At 28.9% G+C, this 21727-nt stretch overlaps 3 protein-coding genes across 3 annotated transcripts; all 3 read left to right on the top strand.

Moving 5' to 3' along the window:
- Positions 1-24: 24 nt before the first annotated feature.
- LOC145746405 (solute carrier organic anion transporter family member 5A1-like) lies at positions 25-10584 on the top strand. The gene is made up of 16 exons (XM_082564688.1): positions 25-217; positions 464-632; positions 1236-1381; positions 1686-1822; positions 1933-2068; positions 4213-4336; positions 4744-4845; positions 4977-5098; positions 5204-5368; positions 5706-5916; positions 6641-6773; positions 7192-7323; positions 7436-7544; positions 7955-8058; positions 8701-8926; positions 9152-10584. Exons 1-16 carry the CDS (start codon positions 76-78, stop codon positions 9415-9417), a joined length of 2424 nt encoding a protein of 807 aa, XP_082420814.1. The 5' UTR covers positions 25-75; the 3' UTR covers positions 9418-10584.
- A 1832-nt stretch (positions 10585-12416) lies between these two features.
- Positions 12417-21410, top strand: LOC145744862 (uncharacterized). Its single transcript, XM_082562822.1, has 11 exons — positions 12417-12697; positions 13101-13184; positions 13322-13518; positions 14047-14124; positions 16154-16265; positions 16768-16898; positions 17050-17129; positions 20284-20378; positions 20453-20497; positions 20606-20998; positions 21178-21410. The coding sequence occupies exons 1-11, from the start codon at positions 12430-12432 to the stop codon at positions 21204-21206; spliced, it is 1512 nt and encodes a 503-aa protein (XP_082418948.1). The 5' UTR covers positions 12417-12429; the 3' UTR covers positions 21207-21410.
- On the top strand, positions 14162-16139 carry LOC145744863 (equilibrative nucleobase transporter 1-like). Its single transcript, XM_082562824.1, has one exon. The coding sequence runs from the start codon at positions 14593-14595 to the stop codon at positions 15964-15966; it is 1374 nt and encodes a 457-aa protein (XP_082418950.1). The 5' UTR covers positions 14162-14592; the 3' UTR covers positions 15967-16139.
- Positions 21411-21727: the final 317 nt, after the last annotated feature.

Genomic DNA, 21727 nt, shown 5'->3' with positions numbered 1-21727 from the left:
GTTTATTTTATATCTTAGATTTACTTTTTTTAAGGTTTTATTAAAATTAAAATTGTACTAAAATAAAAAACATAAATGGATCAAAATAAAGCCCCGTCGACAAGTAATGCATCTTCATCAAATAATAAAGACGTCAAATTGAAAAATGAGAAAGAAATGGCATTTCATAATACGACAGCAATGAGTCTGCAAATTCCTGGGCCTTCACATGACACAGGTTATTAATATTATTTACTTGTTTACGAAAAGATTAATAATTTTTAAAAAATATTTTTTTATTTAAGTTTTTATTTGTTTAATTAAATTGTTTTATGCTTTTTTTGTGATTTATATTTAAAAAAAATGCTTTGTTTTTATACCTAATATTAATAGCCGAATTTTAAAATTTATTTTTTTGGCAATTGTATTAAATTGTTTGTTCTAGAAATCCTTATTAAAAAAAATGTAATTTTTTTTATCATAGAGCCTTCAAAGAAGCAACATTTATGCGGCCTCATCTGCTGTAAGCCTTCATTTATGCAGAGATTTGCAACCCCAAAATGGTTCCTAACATCTTTGTGTTTCTTCGTTCTTATCCAAAGCATGATGGTGTCTGGAATAACAAGCAGTGTTATCACCACAATTGAAGAAAGGTAAAAAAATATCAAAAATTTTTTTTTTCTATGAACTTTTATAAATGACCAATTTTTCGTTTGAAGATAGCTTAAGTGTGAAAATTAATTGGGTGGGAAGTAATTAGTTAAAAAGAAAAAAAGTTTTAATCCCTTTTTAAATTATTGATAAATCTATTGGGTGTGTGATAAACTTTAATAGTTTATGATAATCTGTTAATTAGTATAATTAGATGCAAGATTTAATATTTGTAATTATTTTGTTACTTGAATTTATTATTTTAAACATATAATTTTAACTGCACATTTAAATATAAGTAATCTTTGGTATTTGGCATATGTTTGGAGTTTTATAATGATCATTAATAAAGCTAAGATTTCCTGTTAAAAATTGCCTGCCAGTTGTTTTTAATCTACTTAATTTTAATGCAATTGGTCTTTGTAATAGCGCTCACAGACAAAATTAATTACAATTTCAAAAGCGTGTATTGACAATAATTAATTAATTTTAAACTTATTAAAAATGAAATTTAATTTTTTGCAGCATTTCTTAAAAAAATTTATCTGTTGTAGGCCATTGTTTATTTATTTTAAAATTTGATTAACAATTTTGTATTTTTTTAGATATGGGCTTCGCAGTGCAGAGTCTGGCTTAGTGGTGTCAAGTTTCGACATTGGAAGTTTAATTGTTGTTGTTTTTATTTCATATTTTGGGGGCCAAGGTCACAGAACAAGATGGGTTGGAATCGGGGCAGTGGTTGTTGCCGTTGGTAAGTCCAAAAAATTTAAAAAAAAATTTTTATTAATTTTTTTTAAAAAATTTTTTTTATTTTATTTTTTAATTATTATAATTTCTAACAAATTATTTTATTTCAAAATTTTGACAAAGTCAATGTTATTGTTTATACATTTATGTGGATAATTATTCACAGTTAATTAATCATTATTTACAGTTAAGTATGATGAATAACATCACGATTAAGCTATTAATTTACAGATTAATCACATTTAAAAAATATTTCACCCAAAAATAAACCAGCCGTATCTTATATTTATTTTTTGTTTACTTTTTAGGCGCGGTTTTGTTTGCACTACCTCAGTTTATATCTGATCCTTACAAGCCTCCTACTATTTCTCTAGTTATTTCTGACGACAATTTATGTGTTGAAAATAGAACAAACAGTACCTCTGACATTTTATGTGAAGCGCAGGTAAATAATTTTCTAATTGAACGAAGAATTTTCAACGCACCATTTATTTACCAGTAAAAATATTTAAAAAATGTCAAAAAAAAAAAAATTATTTAAAATTTTTTTTTTAGGAAGCAAATTCTTTGTTTTTGTTGTTGTTTGTGATTTCAAACATGATAATTGGTGTTGGATCAACACCCATCTATACTCTTGGTACAACTTTTATGTACGACAATGTTCCTAAGGATGATGCCTCACTTTATATCTGTAAGTTTTTTCTTTATTAGTCACATTTTTGTAAAAAAAAGAATTCTTGAATTTTTTGGGGGACATTTTATTTTTTAATGGCCTTTTAATTTTTTGAGGGTTCTTGTTTGTTCAAAATTTTAAAGTCTTCCCATAAACTCTTCTTTTGGTATATCTATTTATAATATCGTGGGAAATATTACAAATTTCAAAACATGTTATTAAAATTTATTAATAGAACTTTAAAGTTACGGTAAACACTTAATCTTAAAACCAAAAGTATTTTATTTTTAAAGTTACGTATAGGAATTTATTTTTACTTTTCAATGTTAAAATATAAAATTTAAATTGACATTTACCAAACTTTGTAACTGATAAATGTACGATAATAAATCACTTTTTTTGTGTTTAATGGTTTTGTTTTTGGATGTTGCAAAAAAATTAATCGTTTTTTTGCTGACTACGTAATATCCATACTTAATTACCTTTATGTAATATCAGTTCTGTGCCTTAAGGCAAAATTGCATGGTAATGGTGCAATAAAAATTTAGTTTTAAATAAATTAGGTACTTACCTATTTAAACACACTAATAAAATTTTACAGTTTATTATAAAAAAAAAAACGGTTTCTTAAATATATATAAAATTTTTTTTTAATTTGTTTTATATTTTTGAACTTTTGTTTTGTTTTCTAAATGCTATTTAGTTTTTAGTTCATTAAACGGTTATTTAGAAAGACAATTAATACAGGAAGGAGGCTATCAATTTTATGAGCTCAATTACAGTTATTCACAAATACCACTATCCCTTAATTGTGTATTGTTAAAAAGAACATAACTGAAAAAAAATTGTTTCAAAAATAAAAATCTTTTCAAAATTATAAAATACATATTTTTATATCTTGATACAGATTTTTTTATTATCAATGTAAAGTGCACATTAAAATATTGTATGACATGTTTTTTAAATTACATACATTAAAAACTATTTGGTTAAGTGCGGGGTATAAAGGTTAAACTATGGGGTGTAAATTTCATGTTTGAGGAAATATCCAGTCGTGCGTGTTTTCTTTTGTTGTAACTCACCCACCTTGCAATGTGTTTTTAATAACAAACAGGGGTTGCTATGGCAATCACCCATTAACCCAACCGTCATGTGATTTTAAATAGGCTTGATTTCTTAAAAAATTTAACAAAAAAATTATAGAAAAAATTTTTGCAAAAAAAAAAAGTTTTACATTAAAGAAACTTTTAAATTTAATAAAAATATGGTAGAAATGTGTGAAATGGAATTGTTATGCTAAAATAACAAAATTTCAAACTTAAGGTTCGAAAATTAAATATTTTTTTTATAATTAATTAAATAGGAAATTATTATTCGATGTTAGTAACAAATTGTTTTTTATGCAAACATAACAATCTCATTAACATTTTATTATTATACGACATTGCGTATTTTGATAATAATGTAATAAAAATAATTAAATTTTGTCATAACAAAATTGCAAACATTTTTTTTTGAAATTTATTTTTTTTAAGATTTCAGTATTTGTTTTTGCAAAATTTTAATTGTCCTGTTAAATATTTAATTAGTTTTCTCCTTTCTCTCCATTTAAAAAGAACCGACTTATTTTACTTTTAACAAGTTTTTTAAACATACCAAATCCATTCGATATTGATTTTAAATTAAAATGGTTTTCTAAGTCTATCAGCGTCCAAGTCTTTTAAGTTGTTATTGCCCATATGGTATCTTGTATATTGGATGTAATTAGCCCTGCTTTGATTACTTTTATATTGACTCACAGAATGTTAAATCAATGTGTTAGAAAATTGGTAGTGTTCCCATTTAAATGCTGTATGTATTTACTAGAATTTCTAGGACTCTTAATATTTGTTTAAAGCTTTCACATATATGTATAAATATTTGTAAAGCTTATATTAAAGAATTACATATTTTAAAATGACAGTAGGCCTATTTATTTTATTCACAAACATTAAATCCTTTTTAATAATTAATTAAACTTTAGTTATTTTATTTCTTAAGGTAATTAAAGTTTAATAATATTATAATGTTGTCTAAAAGTTTTTTTATATTTAAAAAATTCAACACAAATTTTACCTATTTTTTTTCTACTTAAATTTTTACAAATTTAAAATTTTTTTTAGCTTTAATTTATGCCATTGGGGCTGTTGGACCGGCAGCAGGTTATTTACTTGGGGGTTTGTTTCTAACTTTTTACATCGATATTGGGAACGACATTTCAACAGATGAGACCTTTCTAGGGGCATGGTAAGGAAAAAATAAGTAAAATAAAAACAATTATGAAGCTAACATTGATTTTTTGATTCATATATTCATTTTTAATATTAGTTAATTTTTTTAAATTACATTCTGTTAAATCTAAAGTAAATTATATCAATATTTAATTTAAAGTCCTATATTGGCAAATTCTTTTTACTTAAAACTTAATAAAGTTGGTGTCACTGAACACTAAAACGGTTTTAACTGAAAATTAAATTGTAAGTACCACAGACATTTTTTAAAGGTTTTAAAGCCATTTTATGATTCAGTGTCAACCATACTAACATGCTTTACAAAACTCTTCAATGTCGCACTTTAAATTTTTATTTTTGTGTTTTACAAAGTATTATTTGCTCTATTTTTAGTGTTTTATTAAATTTTAATAATTAACTTAGGTGGTTGGGTTACCTGGTTTGTGCAGCTTTAATTCTTCTCTCTTCTTTGTTCCTACTCATGTTTCCACGCCAACTGAGGATGCCAATGCGAGACGAACCTCTGTAAGAATAAATTAATTTTTTTTTTATAAATAAAATAATTTAAATAATATTTTTTACGAACTTAAAATTAGATTTATTCCACTTTACTTTTTGAGTTTAATCAAAAATAAAATAATTTTTTTTAATTTTAGGGAAACTCCCTCTACAACCCCCATGGGTGACCCCATGACCCCAGTGACTGTTACCACGGATACTGGGACCACAGTGGACAGTCTGGACACTTCTGTTATAAGTTTTGGAAAAAATTTTAAGGGTAAAAATAATTTTTCATTTACTTGCATGGTTAAAAAATATTTTTTAATGGTAATTTCTTACTAACATATAATTACCAATAATTATTTAAACTATCTTGTTTTAGAAATGCCAAGAGCTTTTTTGTCGCTGTTATCGAACCCCATTTATATGTGTGTTACATGCTCAGCTACGTTAGAGTTTTCAATCGTCACTGCATTTTTGACCTTTGTGCCAAAATATCTGCAAAGTCATTTCAATGTGGACACAGTAAACTCTAGTGTATTAACTGGTAATTTTTTTATTTTATGTTTATACCATTTTTTACACTTTACTTTTAAAGGTATTTTTGTTTAAATTAAATGGTAGTGCAGAACTTTAACATTGGTTGCCTAGTTTAGAGCCTTAACATTGGTTAATCAACGGTATCTCAACATAGACTTAAGTTGCCTTTGGCAGTTCTTTTGTTAGCATGTTTTTAAAATACCTACTTAAAAGTATATTAAAATTACTACACTGTAATATCCAACTTATTGCAATATTCACCGAAAAAATTACAACTTAACCTAGGTTGGTAAGATAAATGATCATATAATATCAACTAAACAAATCAATTTTATAATTTTTAGGTGCAGTCTTAGTACCCAGTGCCGGAACTGGAATCCTGTTAGGCGGTTATATCATTAAAAGATTAAAGTTAAATATGACAGGCTGTGCACAGACGGCGTTGTTGTCTAACCTATTATCCATGTTGTTGTTCATCTCAGTGTTCCTTATTGCTTGTGATTCAACACAAGTGGTTGGCGTCAACAGTTTTCCGAAGGACCCAACAACAGATAGGTAATGTTTTTGTTCATTTTTATTTACTGATTAGGTGGTTTTGTTGTTATTCAATAATAGGTTCATAACGGGACTTTTTTGTTTCAAATTTTAGTTTTTCTTTTTGCCTTTAATACCCAACTACTTCCTCTATATTCTGTTGTTTGGTATTTTATTCAATTTTCTGTGTCATATCTTTGTTTCTCTTTACAATATGACATCAAAGCATATGTATTAAACATATGAGAATAGCATCTGTACTTTAGAAACATTGGTAACTAATAATTACCTTTAAATTAATAGCCCTATTTCCCCTTGATACTAGTAATTAGGTGACTTTTCTACTAAGGCAATTTGTAGTAGGAATATTTGGTATTAATTTTCAATGAAATATTTTGAAAGGCATTTACTATTTACCGGCTTTATAGTATTTAAGGTTAACAAATAAATTAATTTTATTATGATGATGTAATTTATTTTTCATTAATTATTAAACTTGTATTATTTGAACTGGAATATTTCTTATAACAGCTAACTTTGTGTTTATTTAGTAAATATACATAAGTTTAAATATAAATGTTTAGTAATTAAAAATTTAAAACAAAAATTAAATATTTAAAAAAAGTTTTCATGTAAAAAGTTGTTGAAAAAATTTCCTATGTAAAACCATTATTATGTTGGTTGCAGGTTATGTAGGGTTGCAATACACAAATATTTTAATTGTAAATGTTTTATGTTTTTTCAGTGTGATGACAGGTCTTATGTCAATATGCAATGGAGAGTGTTCATGCATGGCATCCACATACAACCCTGTGTGTGTGGAAGGAATGACTTTCTACAATCCTTGCTATGCTGGGTGTTCCAACAATTTATCCGAGGTAGAGTTTTATCAAAATTATTTTTTTTTCAAAATTTTTACAATTTATTCAAGTCCTGAGTATTTATATGTAGAGTATGACCAATTTTGCATGAAATTTATCCATATTATATCTTAGGCTTTAAATTCTAAGTAATAATAAATTTTGTTTTGTATTTTTAAATATACTAGTCAATAGCCTGCTCTAAGGTCGATATTTTAATTGTCGTTATATGGTCGCAATTCTCAACTATTATTTACATGTGATAATTTACCTGCGCACCACATTGGACACATATATATGTATATATATATATCATTTACTAATCTCCATTATATATAGATTTAATGGTACCTGGATATATAGAAATGTAAAAAGATAATTTTTCGTTTTTTTTTGTTTTTTTTTTTAATTTTTTTTTTTTTAATTTTGTGGACAGAGCACTTATTCAAGTTGTTCCTGCGTTTCGTCAATAAATGCAACCGGAGCAATTGCCACGATCGGGGAATGTGAAAGAGATTGCACCTCAACTTTTATTCCCTTTCTCTTCTGTCTTTTTCTCGTTACTATGGTAATTTTTGCCCCTTTTTTCTAAAAAATATTATCCAATTTTTGGCAAGAATGGTTTGAAATTACTTACATAAAAAAAAAAATTACCTAAAAAATTGTTTTTTTTTAAACAGGCGACTGTATGTGCCCACACACCATCTTTAATGGTAACTTACAGATGTGTTAAGAATGATGAAAGACCATTTGCTGCCGGTCTTCAGTTTGTATTTTTCAGGACCCTAGGTAAATTACTAAACAATTCTCAATAGTAAAAAAATTGAATTTTTAAAATGTGTTGTTCTGTAGCTAAGGTATGTTAAATGTGGTCTAATTGTTGATAATACTTGAAGAATTTTAGGAATTTTGTTATTTCCGGAGATGAAAGGACTTTGTAAAATCCCCCTAATATCAGACTTTGTAAAATCCCCCTAATATCAGTTTTATTGTTACTTTAAAATCAATAAGATTACATATCAATTCGTACAAAGCTTTTCCAACATATTTTGTAAACACTTCCCATTTGTTATCCACACAAAAGCATTTAAATCTCTGTCACAAAAAATACCCTAAAAAAATTGCTATACCAAAAATATATAGGCCTATAAATTTTGCGTAAATAATAATTTTTTTTTTTTTATAATTTTTTTTCTCAGCCTACATTCCAGCTCCTATATACTTTGGAGTGGCAATTGATCAAGCTTGTTTGTTGTGGAATGGGGTAACTGATCAGTGCCAAAATGATACAGGGTCATGTTTGGTATGTAAATAAAAATATTTATTTATTTTCATTTAAAGTGTTAGGTTACAGAGTTTTGCAATTTAGTAAGTGATGTATATAGCACATTAGTATGGTTGACAATGAATCACAAAATAGCTTTAAAATCTTTAAAAAATGTCTGTGGTACTTACAATTCAATTTTCAAAAATACTGGAAAATGATTAGCATAAAGAACCAGGTTACCATAATTTTTGTGTGATGTAGAAAGTACTAAGTAGCGTAAGGAATGTATACAAGCTAGTACTTTCTACGTCATCACAAACAGGGCTTTGCTTTCCTTTTATTAATTTTAATTTTTTTTTAGAAGTTGTATAACTTAAAAAGAAGGTGAAATTATTTAAAGTTAAAATCATTTTTGTGTTCAGTGACACCAACTTTAATAATTTTTGAGTATAAAAATATCGCTAATATATGACTTTAAACAAATTTATTTCCCATGAGACAGATGTAAAAAAATGAAAATAAAATGTTGTAAATTTTTAAGTCCAGTTGAAGTTACAAATTTAAAACAAAACACTAAGTTTTATGAAAATATTATCTTCATATTTAAAACAAACACCAAGTTATACAAAATTATTTTGTTCAAATATAAAACAAAATTGTATTTTTTGTTTTATGTAGGTCTACGATGCTGACCGTTTTCGCTACATATTTTTCGGCCTTGCTTTTGCTTTAAAACTTGTAGCCTGCTTTTTTGTGTTTTTGTCATGGATTTTGTGTCGGCGTGAACACTCGCAACACACACACACCACCCGATGGAGAAGGTTAAGGCGCAAAAAACAACTCTCGAAAATTAAAAACAAGAACAAAAATAATCAGAACAACCAAATTCCATCGATTAATATCGGTAAGTGTTTAATGCCATTTATACGGAAGTTAATTACCAAGAATTTATTGGGGTACTTTGAAGTTGGGACACCTAGTTACAGGGTTAGGGTGGTAAGGGTAAATTTTGCCATATTTAAATGTTAGTAGGGGATAATTTTGGTTAGGATTTTTCAAGATTTATATTTTTTCGAAAACATTTTGCATTTAATAATTAGCAACAAATATAAAATAAAATATTTTTTAGTCTCGACACAGCAAGATACAATTCAACAGGAATCGAATCGTTGCGATGAAGATAGAAAAGCATGCGAGCCTTCCACATCACGAGACATCTCCCTCAATGAAATCAACCTATCCGACGGAATAACTAGCTCTAGTGAGTCTTCAGTGAACAGTAGTGGGAGCCAAAGGTCATTGATCGCCAAGAAAAACTGCCTAAAACTAAACTTGATTTCTACAAATATTCCTGTACAAAGCAATAAGCCGAAACACGACGATGTCAAACTTTAGATTTGATTTCCAACTTTCAGCTCATTAAATTGGGTTATTACTTAGATAAATGTTATCTAGGGTTGTAATAAGTTAGGGAAACTACCTTGAAGATTTGACTGAAAACTGATTTGAGCTGTCTATATTTTTTAGCGAACTGCACATAATTTAGAATACAGTTTCTTAATATATGCACGGCTTAAGGAATTTGTGCCTTTGATTTGCCTTAATCCAAATCTTCCAACAAATTAAAATTAGGCAATAAATCTATGTATTAAACCTACCTTTTCACATTTTTACATATAAACAACCATTTTTTTCCCATTTTTACATATAAACTACCATTTTTTTCCCATTTTTACATATAGACTACCATTTGTATTTTATCAGTCTTCGGTAGTTATATTTTTTAAGAAATTAGGATATTTTTAGTATTTCTTATTGTTCTGAATAAATGCCTGTTTGTTCTTCATTCTTTCCTTTTTAGTTAATTTTTGACAAAACTAACAGTCATTTTATTAGTTATGACAATCTACACATTTTCCTACATTTAATTATGTTTTTTTTTATTCAATATAGAGTATTTCTTTAATTTCGAAACTAAACCAATTTTTTTCTAGTTTTGGCATTAAATTTTAAAATCATGATTTTCGAGTTTATATTTAATGCAAACCCAATTTTTTTTGGCAATATAATTTTTGATAGTATGCATTGTGGTTTTCGGTGCTCAAGTGTTCAAAAATTGCACTTTAAATTAAATTTCCATTTAAACCAAGTATTATTAAATCTATTTTATTTCTTTATTGTTTTACACTTAGTACAATATTCCTCTATTAAATTCACTTTTTAATGTTAATTATGACAATTTTAACTTTACTTTATGATGTATTTTGGTATTTAGTTCATTTTTAAAGACTAAGAAAACGACTTTTCAATATTGAAGCATACTATAGAAAAATTTTAATTTTTAAGATTTGAATCATAGTTAGTACCTACCTCAACATAATTCATTTAATTATTTTATTCATTTAATTGTTGGTTTTTTAAAAGATGCAAGCAATTTGCTTTTGCCATTAATCGAATGCACTGGTATTTTTTGTTTGTTTTCAATCAAATTTTACCTTGAATATTGTAATTATGTTTTTGTTATTTTATTTATATGTTTATAAAAAAAATTCCTTTCTTTTAAACTTTATACCTTTTTCTTTAATTGTTAATTTTTAATTTAAAGATTCATAAAATGTTTAATTTGGCAACTATTCTACCTTTTAGCTTGTTTTTTTTAGGCTGTAATAATAAAGATTTAAATAATAAAAAATATTTTGTCTTTTTAATGATTGTTACTTATTTAAAAAATGAAGTTTAATCAATATCAGTTAAATTTCCTATTTAGGTTTTGGGCTAAAAAGTGCTTTGTTACAAATTCGGGTTATTAAAAAAAGGTTATAATTATGGTTTGAAATCTTAGATTTCGAAACATATTGTTATTGTCAGTATTTTTATTTACTCATCCAAATTTTTTAAATTTTGGTCAGATATATATCATAATATTATTAACTCAAAAATGAATTTAATTTTTGTTTGTTTATTATAAGTGAATTCTTGTTTGTTTATGAAAAATTGAAGTTCGATATTAAACATTCAAAATTTAGTATAATGTTTTTTATAATATTAGTAATTAAAATACATATTTAAAATTTTTTTTGTTTGTTTGTTGTATTTAAATGCTTGTTTATTGATTGAAAATTGTAAAACAATTTTTGGCATTCAAAACTTTGTTTAATGTATATTGTGATATCAACAACTAAAAACTGGGTTAAAAAATTAATTTTTGTTTGTTAAGTATATTAAATTACTTGTTTGTTGATTGAAAAATTAAAGATTGATTTTTTAAAACTTTTATAGTAATTTTGATCTGAAATTTTTTTAGTTCAATAACTTATAGATTTTTAGTCTACTAATTAAATACTAGTTTTTGATTAAATAAGCTAGGTAATATTCTTTGTTAAGTTAATTTTATGCATAACTTTATTTATCAATAAAAATTAATTTTAAAAATAATGAAATGATTTCGAACCATATTTTATTTATCAAATAAATCTAGTTTGATATATTTGTGTTACAGATTTTAAAGAAATTTAAAATTTTAGATTACACTAAACCAATGTTCAATTTTCTATTTTAAATGGGCCGAAAACAGTTCTTATGGGCCGAAAACAGCGTGATAATTACTCATGGTTAATATTACGGTAGGATTTATAGTAAACTTTAAAAAACTAAACTTGTTAATGTTAATTGTTTTAAAAACTTTAAACTGATGTTGTAATAATATTTATTAAATAGAGGATAAATAAAGTTGTCAACATTTTACCGCAATTGCTATATTAACAACGATTGGTGGACATGAGCCTTTTCTTGCGTAATTATCTATTTTTTTATTAAATGATTTTCGTCAAATATATGAAATTCTGTTAAATTAAAAAAAAATTATATTAAAATGAACAGATAGTTATCGTTATGATCGTACAAAATGTTTTATTATTTGTCAATTCACATGAGTAGGAGTGAATTTAGTGGAATAAAATGGCGATAATAAGCAAACGAATGAATGCGAATTCGCTGCATTGAAAAACGTAGTAATCCCGCCAGTTGTTTACTTTATTATAGGAAGTGTGTAAGGTTTTGCGATTAATCATTATAAAAGCGTTTTTGTTAAGCCTAGCGTAGCTTAAAATGAAAATCCAGAAAGTTTTTTACAAATGCGTTAATGTAAGCGTAAAAATTCGGTATTTTATTGAATATCAACCTATTTTTAAATAGTTTAACAAATTAGCAGACATGTTAGCGTTCAGATGTACGTTTGCATTTAAATACGTATGGTCGTATAAACAAAAGGAACCATACGTTTTTAATAACTTTAAAATAAAAGTATTGGTTGACGTCATTTAGCTGTTAACTTTAAAGCAATAAAACTAAATAATTAAGCAAAATTACTTTCTTTTTATCTAGATATACTTTTACAATATTAAGATAATGTCTGAACCCACAGAAGTAAATAATGATGCCAGCAGTGTGGTTGAAATTAAGCCAAACAGATCCAGAATTGCTGAGAATGATGAAGGAATAAACCAGGTTCCTACAAAATTTGCAAAAATAACTGATGTTATACACAAACCAGAGTTGACGAATAATGACAATGTTGAAGTAGTGAATAAAGAACCAAGTACAACCACGAATGGAAATTTTCACATCAGTGCTGAAATAAATCAAGAAACTGAAGTAATTGAAACACAAGAAGAAGGTAGATAAATTTAATAACTAATATTTAATGAAAAGCAAGCATTCCGGGAGCGTGGTGTAGTGGTAAAGACACTTGCTACACCACCATGAGATCGTGGGTTCAATCCCCACTGATCTCATGCTAAAGCGTCCTTGAGTAAGGCGCTATAAACGGCATGAACTCCTGTTGAGCCAGCACTTAACCAGCAGTATAATTATCGGACAATTATAATCTATAATATCCCAAACTGCCACAGGCAACTCGAGACTAGGTCGGAGTAACTGATGTTTCTCTATGTTTAAGTTGCGCATTTGACTTTCCCACAACGAGGATAAATGTATATATATATACAAAAAAAATAGCAAGCATTTTGACTCTACTTTTAAAATTAATTATATATAAATTTAAAAACTTCTGTTTTCAGAAGAAGAATATGAAGAAGATGAAAATGAAGAAGAGGAATTAAATGAATTAAATGATTCAAATATCAATGATTTAACTGAAGAATGTAAATTATATATTTTATTAAATAATTATAAAAAAAAATTTAAGTGTAGTAATAGTGCATGTTTAAACCATTAAATATGCCACTTTTACCATTTTATTTATAAAAAAACTTTATTTAAAAAGGTCTTTTTTTGACAGCATCAACCGATATGGATGAATATATTCACGCCAACTTATCAGTTATAGAAGATTGCCAATCACACATCGACAGACTCAACCAAGAAGCAAATGAGGAGATTTTAAAAGTGGAGCATAAATACAACAAACTGAGATCTCCTATTTATAAAAGGAGGGACGAATTTATTTTAAAGATTCCCAATTTTTGGCTCTCAGTGGTGAGTTAACATGAAAAATTTGTTTTTTGAATGTTAAATTACCTAAATTTAGTTTAAAATAATTGACTTGGTTATTTATTTAATGCTTAGTATGTTTTTTTGTATTTATCTTTATCCTTGATGTGGGAAAGTAAATGTGCGACTTAAACATAGGGTAACATCAGTTACTCCGACCCAGTCTTGAGTTGCCTTTAGCAGTTTGGGATATTAAAGATTCTAATTGCCCGATAATTAAGCTGCTGATTAAGTTCTGGCTCAGCAGGAGTTCATACCGTTTATAGCGCCTTACTCAAGGGCGCTACAGCATAAGATCACTGGGAATTGAACCCACGACCTCATGTGTGGTGAAGCAAGTGTTCTTACCACTACACCAGGCTAGGTAAAGTATATATTATTTAAAAAAAGAATTTTTTCTCACAGCAAGATGGCACCAGTGAGTTATTTGCATACTCTTTTTTAAAAGAATTATTTCATATACTAACCTATTTATGGAATTAATAGTAATTTAAAATTTTTTTTTTATTTTAGTTTTCCAGACACCCACAACTTAAGCGAGTAATGACAAAAGATGATTTAAAGTGTTTGGTCCATCTTAAAAGTTTACAGGTACTTTAACAATCCATTAAATTAATCAGAATTTTAAATCTTTGTTGCTAAAATAATTCATACATAAATTAAAGCCCTCAAAAAATTAGATAAGTTTAAAAAGTGCTGTAGCTTATTTTAAATTTTTTAAATAGTTAGCATCAGTGAAGTTAAATGAAAATTTATAATTAGTTGATTCAAAAACGAAAAGATTTTACAAATATTAAATAACTTTGTTGTATGAAATTTCTATCCAGGAAGGATATATCACATTAATTAAAATTTTTGGGCATTTTTAACACTTTAGCAAGAAAATTTTAACGAAATTCAAAACTTTTTAGCGTAGTATATTCGGTAGCCTGTTTTAAAATTATCGACTTACGTGATGTGCACAGATTAAATGCAAAGATATGTAAATAACATTTAAATGTATGCTAAGTGAAGCAAGTGCTATATTTATTCAATTTAAAAAAAAAGCGGAAAGCGAAAATGAAGATGCCGAAAAATGTTAAGGATTATTTGACCGTGGTTTTTGCATTTCTTGAAACAATTTATGTCAACGGATTACCATATGGTTGGGGTCCTGTCAGTTTTGTGTTGGAACAACAAGGTTATTTCAGTTCGAAGTGCCTGCACAATTCAACAAACAGAAATTCAACTTTAAATATGACATGCACTGATCAGACTGAGACTCTTAGTCGCCTGTTTACCATATCCTACATGTTTTCAGACATCTTGTATATAATATGGGGAGTGGTATACTATCTGTATGGCACATGGGTAACATCTGCACTAGGAAATGTCTGTATCATTATTGGGTTTCTGTTGGTCGCCTTTTCTAAGCCTGAGACCTCTTGGACTTTGTATGTTGCTGTTCCTTTTATTGTGGGTTGTGGTGGTATACTAAACGGTGGAAACTTACCCACAGCCAATCTGTTTCCAAAAAAACGACTTCTCCTGCTTGCCCTTTTTTATTGTGCCTTGACTGCTTCCGCCTGGTTGGGAACTGTGGTAAAGGTTTTATATCAATCGGGGTTAAGTGTAAAAGTAATATTTATTGGTATAGCTGTGGTTCAATTACTTTCTTTTCCAAAAACCTTTCTATTTATGCCAAAAATGCATTTTGATGTGATTGATGTGGACGCGAATAATGAAGAGATAAGTTTGGTTCAAAAGCAAAATGACACAAAACATGATCTGGACTTGAACAAAAATAAACATCAGTCACTCTTTTCTGTTTTGTTCTCGTTTAAATACATTATATTTATCTTTTACTATAGTTTGACACATGTTTATATTGTTTTCAAATTTGGCTCCATCTATCCATGGTTGTTATCTTCATCTCATGGCAATTTATCAGTTGCTAGTAAATACTTAAACATATACGGCATTACGCTTTTCTGTGGGTTAGGCATACCTCTTGTTCTTTCATGGCTTATCTTACATTTAGTTGGTAGGTATAAGAAAAAACACAACTGCAGTTTAGATGTATGTTTAAGACTATCGACCCGTTATCAATTTCTTGCAGTATGTATTACTAATGTAATTTTATCATCTAGTGTTCTAGTGCCCAATCTGCCGTTTCAGATTTTCAGTTTTCTATGCTTGTTAACTTTAAAAAATTTATTTAATTGTAGTGCTGCTAGTTTCATTTTGTCTTATTTTCCTCTCAAGTATTATGGGATTGCAATGGGTTTAAAAAATGGTGTAACTGCGCCAATGGAAATTGCACAGTTTCCATTATATACCGTTATTTTTAAAAGTTTTCACGGCGATTTTTTTGTTGTTAATCTTGTTTTTTTCGGCACTTCAGTTTTGTTTTTAATTTTTGTTATTATTTGGTTGGTAAAGGCTAAGAACTAAAGATTTTATAAATATACCAATTTGTATGCTGTAAAAATAAAATACTACATTTTTATGTATAGTCTGATATTAATTTTTTAATACGAGTTATATTGGTTTATTATTTAAATTTTATTTTTATTTTTTTTTCATACAATTCTCGACACTACTATTATATATAAGATTTTGAACTAATTTTTAAATCAAGATTGAAGATTTTGAGGAAAAGCGATCTGGTTACAGCATAAAGTTTTATTTTGAAGAGAACCCTTATTTTTATAACGATGTTATAACTAAAGAATATCATCTTCCATGGCATGGTAATTTTTTTAACTTTTAAATTTTTAATAAATTGTAGTTTGTATTTTTAAAGTTGTGTATTTTATTTATTTTTTGTTTCAATTATTTAGATTTAAATCTATACAATTTTAATTTTTGCAAATTAAATTTTTGGGTTTTTAAATTTTTATCTTATAAAATCCTTTACATGTTGAGGATAAACCAATATTAGTACTGGCAGCTTGGTGTAGTCGTAAGAACACTTGCTACACCACACATGAGGTTGTGGGTTCATTTCCTACTGATCTCATGCTGTAGCTCCCTTGAGTATGGCGCTATAAACGGTATGAACTCCTGCTGAGCCAGCACTTAATCAGCAGCATAATTATCGGGCAATTATAATCTCTATAATATCCTAAACTGCCACAGGCAACTGGAGACTGGGTGGAGTAACTTGTTACTCTATGATTAAGTCACGCATTCAACTTTTCCACATCGAGAATAAAGAGATACAAAAAAATATATCATTTATTTTTTGCTCAGATGCACCATCTTGTGAGTGTAGTGTGATAAGGTGGAAAGATGGAATGGATCTCACCAAGTTGGAAAATACTTCAAGTTTTTTTAGTTGGTTCTGCCCCCAAGAAGATGCATCTACGGATGACATCGCTGAGGTAATAAATCTATTTTTTGAAATCCTGGTTCGTTTAAAGTCTATTTTCAAACTGTAAAAAACAATAGGCCTACTTAATTTTTGAATATTTATTATCAAAATAATTTACCTTTATTTTAATAGTAATGTTATTTATTACTTTTATTTATTAGATTATTAAAGATGAATTATGGCCCAACCCACTTCAGTGTTATCTTATGAACAAAGATGGTGAAAGTGAATCAGAAGAAAGGTATTGCAGAAATTTTTTATTGGTTTCTAAAATTTTCCACCGACATTACTTAATTGTCTAATTCAGTTTGTTAGTCCGTTTTTGTTTGTCTTGGTCACGTATGTTTTTTAACAAAAATTTAAAAAGTGAAATTTACCAAAAACTTTGAATTTTTAAAATAAAAAAAATAACTGGTAGCGTGGTGTAGTGGCTAGAACACTTGGCTTTACTACATAAGGTCCTGTGTTCTACCCCACTGCTCTCATTCCGTAGCATCCTTATTTAAGACACTATAAACGATATGAACTTCTCAAGGATCAACAAATATAAAAAAAACTATATTTATGTAACACAAAAGATGTTTTGGGTCACGTTTGTTGTCCGGTTCTAGACAAAACATAATTACATTACGGCTCTCTTAAATTCTCTCGTCTGGATTACGGTGCGAGAGAATTCTCTCGTCTGGATTACGGTGCGAGAGAATTCTCTCGTCTGGATTGCGGCTCTTCTAAATTTTCTCGTATGGATTACGGTGCGAGAGAATTCTCCAGTCTGGATTAAGGCCGGTTTAATCAGGACGCGAAGCGCGCAACGCGAAATTTGGGAATTCGCTTTGCGCGTAGGCGATCGTTTACACCAGACGATTTCTTTGCTTAAAACGACTTTTATACATTAATTTCAGTAAGGGTATTTTAGTAAAAAATATACCCGTAATTAATCTTATTTAATTTATTTTTTAATAATATAAGTTTGTATATAACTTTATATTTCTGAATTAAGTTGCCCTTTTATAGACTTTTTTGCGTACAATTGACACGCGTCTGTCGCTTCTGGAGCGACCCGCTCGCGAACAACGCTAGGCGAAAAAGAGAGCTTTTCGGGGAATCCCGACTTATTAGAAAAACGTAAAATTTTGCGTTGCGCGCGGCGCACGCGCTTGGTGTAAACGAGACGGTGCGAGAGAATGGAGAACGGTTTGTCAGAATGTTATGGAGAACGGTTTGTCAGAATGTTTGCTATGGTGAACAGAACGTTGTTTTCTCTAATGTACTTGACCGGTTACTGTCGGCTAAATCTAACTTCAAAAATAACTTAACGTAACTCTGACACTAATTTACTACTTAAAAACCTATAACACAAGTTCAGACAAATAATCATCCATTAAAACAATTAAAAAAACATTTTTATATAATAACTTAAAAAGAAACAGTTTTTTTTAAATTAGTAGTCGTCAGACAAGACCTATTGTTTTAAGTTTGCGACTTTACTGAACACCGACGGTTGTTTTACCTCTGCAGACATCAAGTCTTCAAATATACCCTTGCCCAAACCCTATCTAAGTTTGTTGTTAATTAGCGAAGTGTGTCTGCTAATTGAGTCTGTAGACAGCATCTAACACTATACATACTCTAAATATAAATATATACCTTTACTCCAACTCTAACTTTCTAATGATTATTTATCGTATAATCGGGTTCAAACGACCGTAAGTTACAGGTAACAGGTTTTTTGTTTTTAGACCAAATAAGATGAATGATAATACTTACCAATCTACTATATTGCCCTTGTTAACAAATGAAAATCCCCAGGAACTGATGCAGTGGATGCAAAGTAAGTCACTCTTGTCCGAGGTGATGAAATGTGAAGGTTGTAAAAATGTAATGCTTTTAAATAAACGAAGCGACATCAATGACAAATATCAGTGGAAGTGTAGGAATCTTCATTGCTTTAAACATAACTCAAGCGTGTCTGTGCGAAAAAATTCTTTTTTCGCAAGGTCTCGTCTGAAACTGAAACAATGGATACACTTAATGTATTTATGGAGCATAGAAGCTGATCAAAAGGCAGCAACACAGGAGACTGGTATTTCCCCGTCAATCGTAGTGGATGGATACTTTTTCTTTAGATATATATGCAAAAACCACTTTGTCCAATTCCCAATAACACTCGGAGGTCCTGGAAAAATAATTGAAATCGATGAATCCTGTTTTGCCCATAAAGTTAAGCACCATCACGGACGAACTCCACGGTTATCCGTGTGGGTCTTCGGAATGGTAGAAAGGTCAGAAAATACTTCGATGGGGTATATGGAAATTGTTGAGCAACGGGATGCCAAAACCCTTCTGCCAATTATCACAAAAATAGCGCGACCAGGATCTGTTATATATAGCAATCAGTGGAAAGAATACAGACAGATACAACGTAGCTTAGGATTTAAGCACAAGATTAAATTCGTAGATCCGTGTACAAGAGTTTACACTCAAACCATGGAATCGTATTGGAATCGGCATAAATATAAAATTAAAAAGATGAAAGGATGTGCAAGACACATGTTGCATTCTTACCTGCAAGAAATGATGTGGCGCGATCGCTTTAACTGCGACGCTTTTAATAACTTATGCGACCACATTTCAGCTCAATATGTTTTTGAATAATTTATTAGTTAAGTTTTTTAAAGTTATTTTTAGGTTTTTAAAACGTATTTTATTTTTTTTTTAGTTACCATATAAAATTGTTTCTTTTTAAGTTGTTATGTTAAATTGTTTTTTTATTGTTTTAATAAATGATTGTTTCGTCTGAACTCGTGTTATAAGTTTTTTAGTAGTAAATTAGTGTCAGAGTTACGTTAGGTTATTTTTAAAGTTAGATTTATCCGACAGTAACCGGTAAAGTACGTTAGAGAAAACAACGTTCCGTTCACCATAGCAAAGAATTCTGACGAACCGTTCTCCATAGGTAAAAATTCTCTCGCACCGTAATTCAAACGAGAGAATTCTCTCGCACCGTAACCCAGACGAGAGAATTCTCTCGCACCGTAATCCAGACGAGAAAATTCTCTCGCACCGTAATCCAGACGAGAGAATTTAGGAGAGCCGTAGTGTACTTATGTTTTGTTTAGAATTGCACAACAAACGTGACCCAAAACATCTTTTGTATTATATAAATACAGTTTTTTTTTATATTTGTTTATCCTTGAGAGGTTCAAATCGTTTATAGTGCCTTTATTAAGGATGCTACGACATGAGAGCAGTGGGGTCGAACACAGGACCTCATGTAGTAAAGCCAAGTGTTCTAGCCACTACACCACGCTACCTTATTTTAAAAATTCAAGGTTTTTGGTAAATTTCAAATTTTTTGTTAAAATTTTTGTTAAAATTTTTTTGCATCTTTAAAGTGAAGAAGAAGAGGAAGGGGAAGTTTACATCAACGAAGATTCAGCAGAATATATAAGCAGTGACGATGGAGAAGGATGGCAGACATCAGCTCAAGGTAAAAACATTCACAGAGATCATTTTTTTTTAATTGGATTTTTAAAAATTTAAATAAATGTTTGTTGTGTTAAGGTAAAGATGGACCAAGCAAAGAAGAGTTTTATGTAATTGATGATGGTAAGTTATTACAAATTTTAAATGTTTTAAAATAAAGTTTGGTTAAGAAAATGAGATTATTATTAGTGATAATGTCACAATTACTTTGACGTCATAACTGTCGTTTAGATGAGGAGGATTTGGAAGACGGAGGAATATTGTCGGATGATGACGAAGTCGTAGTCGACAAAACCGAGGATTACGTCGACCTACGTCACAATGACCAATTACGTCATCAAGATGACGAGGACGAGTTGGTTGATCTTGAAGCGACCGATGACGTCATCGAAAACGACGACGACGATGATGACGTCATTTACAGCGATGACGTCATAGACAGTGACGCAGGAGTCGAGGTAGCCGAAAAATTACCCGACGCCGCGGACGAACGATTATCACGTGATAATGACGTAACTGAGATAAGTAATGACGTCACGTCGACTTCAGAGGTCGATTCGACGTCACGTGATCAGATTTTATCAAATCCAGAAGCTTCCTCTAAAGAAATATCACAGGAAAGTGGTAAGTGGTAACTTTTTTATATATTTTTTAATTTGATATAAAACTTATAATATTAGCTTCTCGATACCCTCCCAACACCCCCCCCTCCCCCCAAAAAAATACCCAACTACTGGCATTGGGAATCAACCCCAGGATATTACATTTGCTCTTAAAATTTTACAACTTATTTTGTTTTTTAGAAACAACTTTGTCACCTAGCCCAACTTGAGAGATTTAAATTACCTATGACGTCACTCCATGACGTAGTATCCCCACTTGTTTTGCTCCGAATAAACAAAAAACATTTTTTTAATTATCCTAAAAATTTTGCTTTAAAACTGTTTTTCTTTTTAACCACTTGTATATTTTTCTTTATTGTTTTGTGGCTAAATCATTGCTATTCACTCAGAACTGGACAAATTTTGTAATAAAATCTTTTATAATATTGAGAGTGGTTGAACTCAGCAGAAAAATAGAAGTATGCCAAAAATTTTGGGCGTTTTTGTTTGCCCAGCAACCTTGTTTGTAAACAAGATATAAAAAGTTAATTAAACTTTTTCCAGTTTAAATAAAAAAGTGATATTATGATCCAGTGTCTACTTTAAGATGAGATTTTGTTTGGGTATTACTATAACTTGGATTATAAATTTATATTGGACATTAATATTTAATTTGCCTGTTACTGGTCTTAAAATTAAATTTCTATAAAACTGGTTACTGGACGTAGCCTGTTTGCATTGTGACGCTATA

The sequence above is a fragment of the Corella eumyota genome, chromosome 3 (assembly GCF_963082875.1).
Source record: "Corella eumyota chromosome 3, kaCorEumy4.1, whole genome shotgun sequence".
Classification (NCBI taxonomy): Eukaryota; Metazoa; Chordata; class Ascidiacea; order Phlebobranchia; family Corellidae; genus Corella; species Corella eumyota.
Note: the sequence above shows the minus strand (reverse complement) of the source record. Positions and strands in the feature narration are given on the sequence as shown.

What these genes read in the sequence shown, in the direction of transcription:
- LOC145746405 (XM_082564688.1), top strand. Translation starts at nt 76, where the DNA reads ATGGATCAAAATAAAGCCCCGTCGACAAGTAATGCATCTTCATCAAAT. An exon ending in ACATTTTATGTGAAGCGCAG is followed by an intron (nt 1,823 to 1,932) that starts GTAAATAATTTT and finishes TTTTTTTTTTAG; the next exon opens with GAAGCAAATTCTTTGTTTTT. An exon ending in ATGATACAGGGTCATGTTTG is followed by an intron (nt 8,059 to 8,700) that starts GTATGTAAATAA and finishes TGTTTTATGTAG; the next exon opens with GTCTACGATGCTGACCGTTT.
- LOC145744862 (XM_082562822.1), top strand. Translation starts at nt 12,430, where the DNA reads ATGTCTGAACCCACAGAAGTAAATAATGATGCCAGCAGTGTGGTTGAA. An exon ending in CCAATTTTTGGCTCTCAGTG is followed by an intron (nt 13,519 to 14,046) that starts GTGAGTTAACAT and finishes TTTTTATTTTAG; the next exon opens with TTTTCCAGACACCCACAACT. An exon ending in GTTTTATGTAATTGATGATG is followed by an intron (nt 20,498 to 20,605) that starts GTAAGTTATTAC and finishes ACTGTCGTTTAG; the next exon opens with ATGAGGAGGATTTGGAAGAC.
- LOC145744863 (XM_082562824.1), top strand. Translation starts at nt 14,593, where the DNA reads ATGAAGATGCCGAAAAATGTTAAGGATTATTTGACCGTGGTTTTTGCA.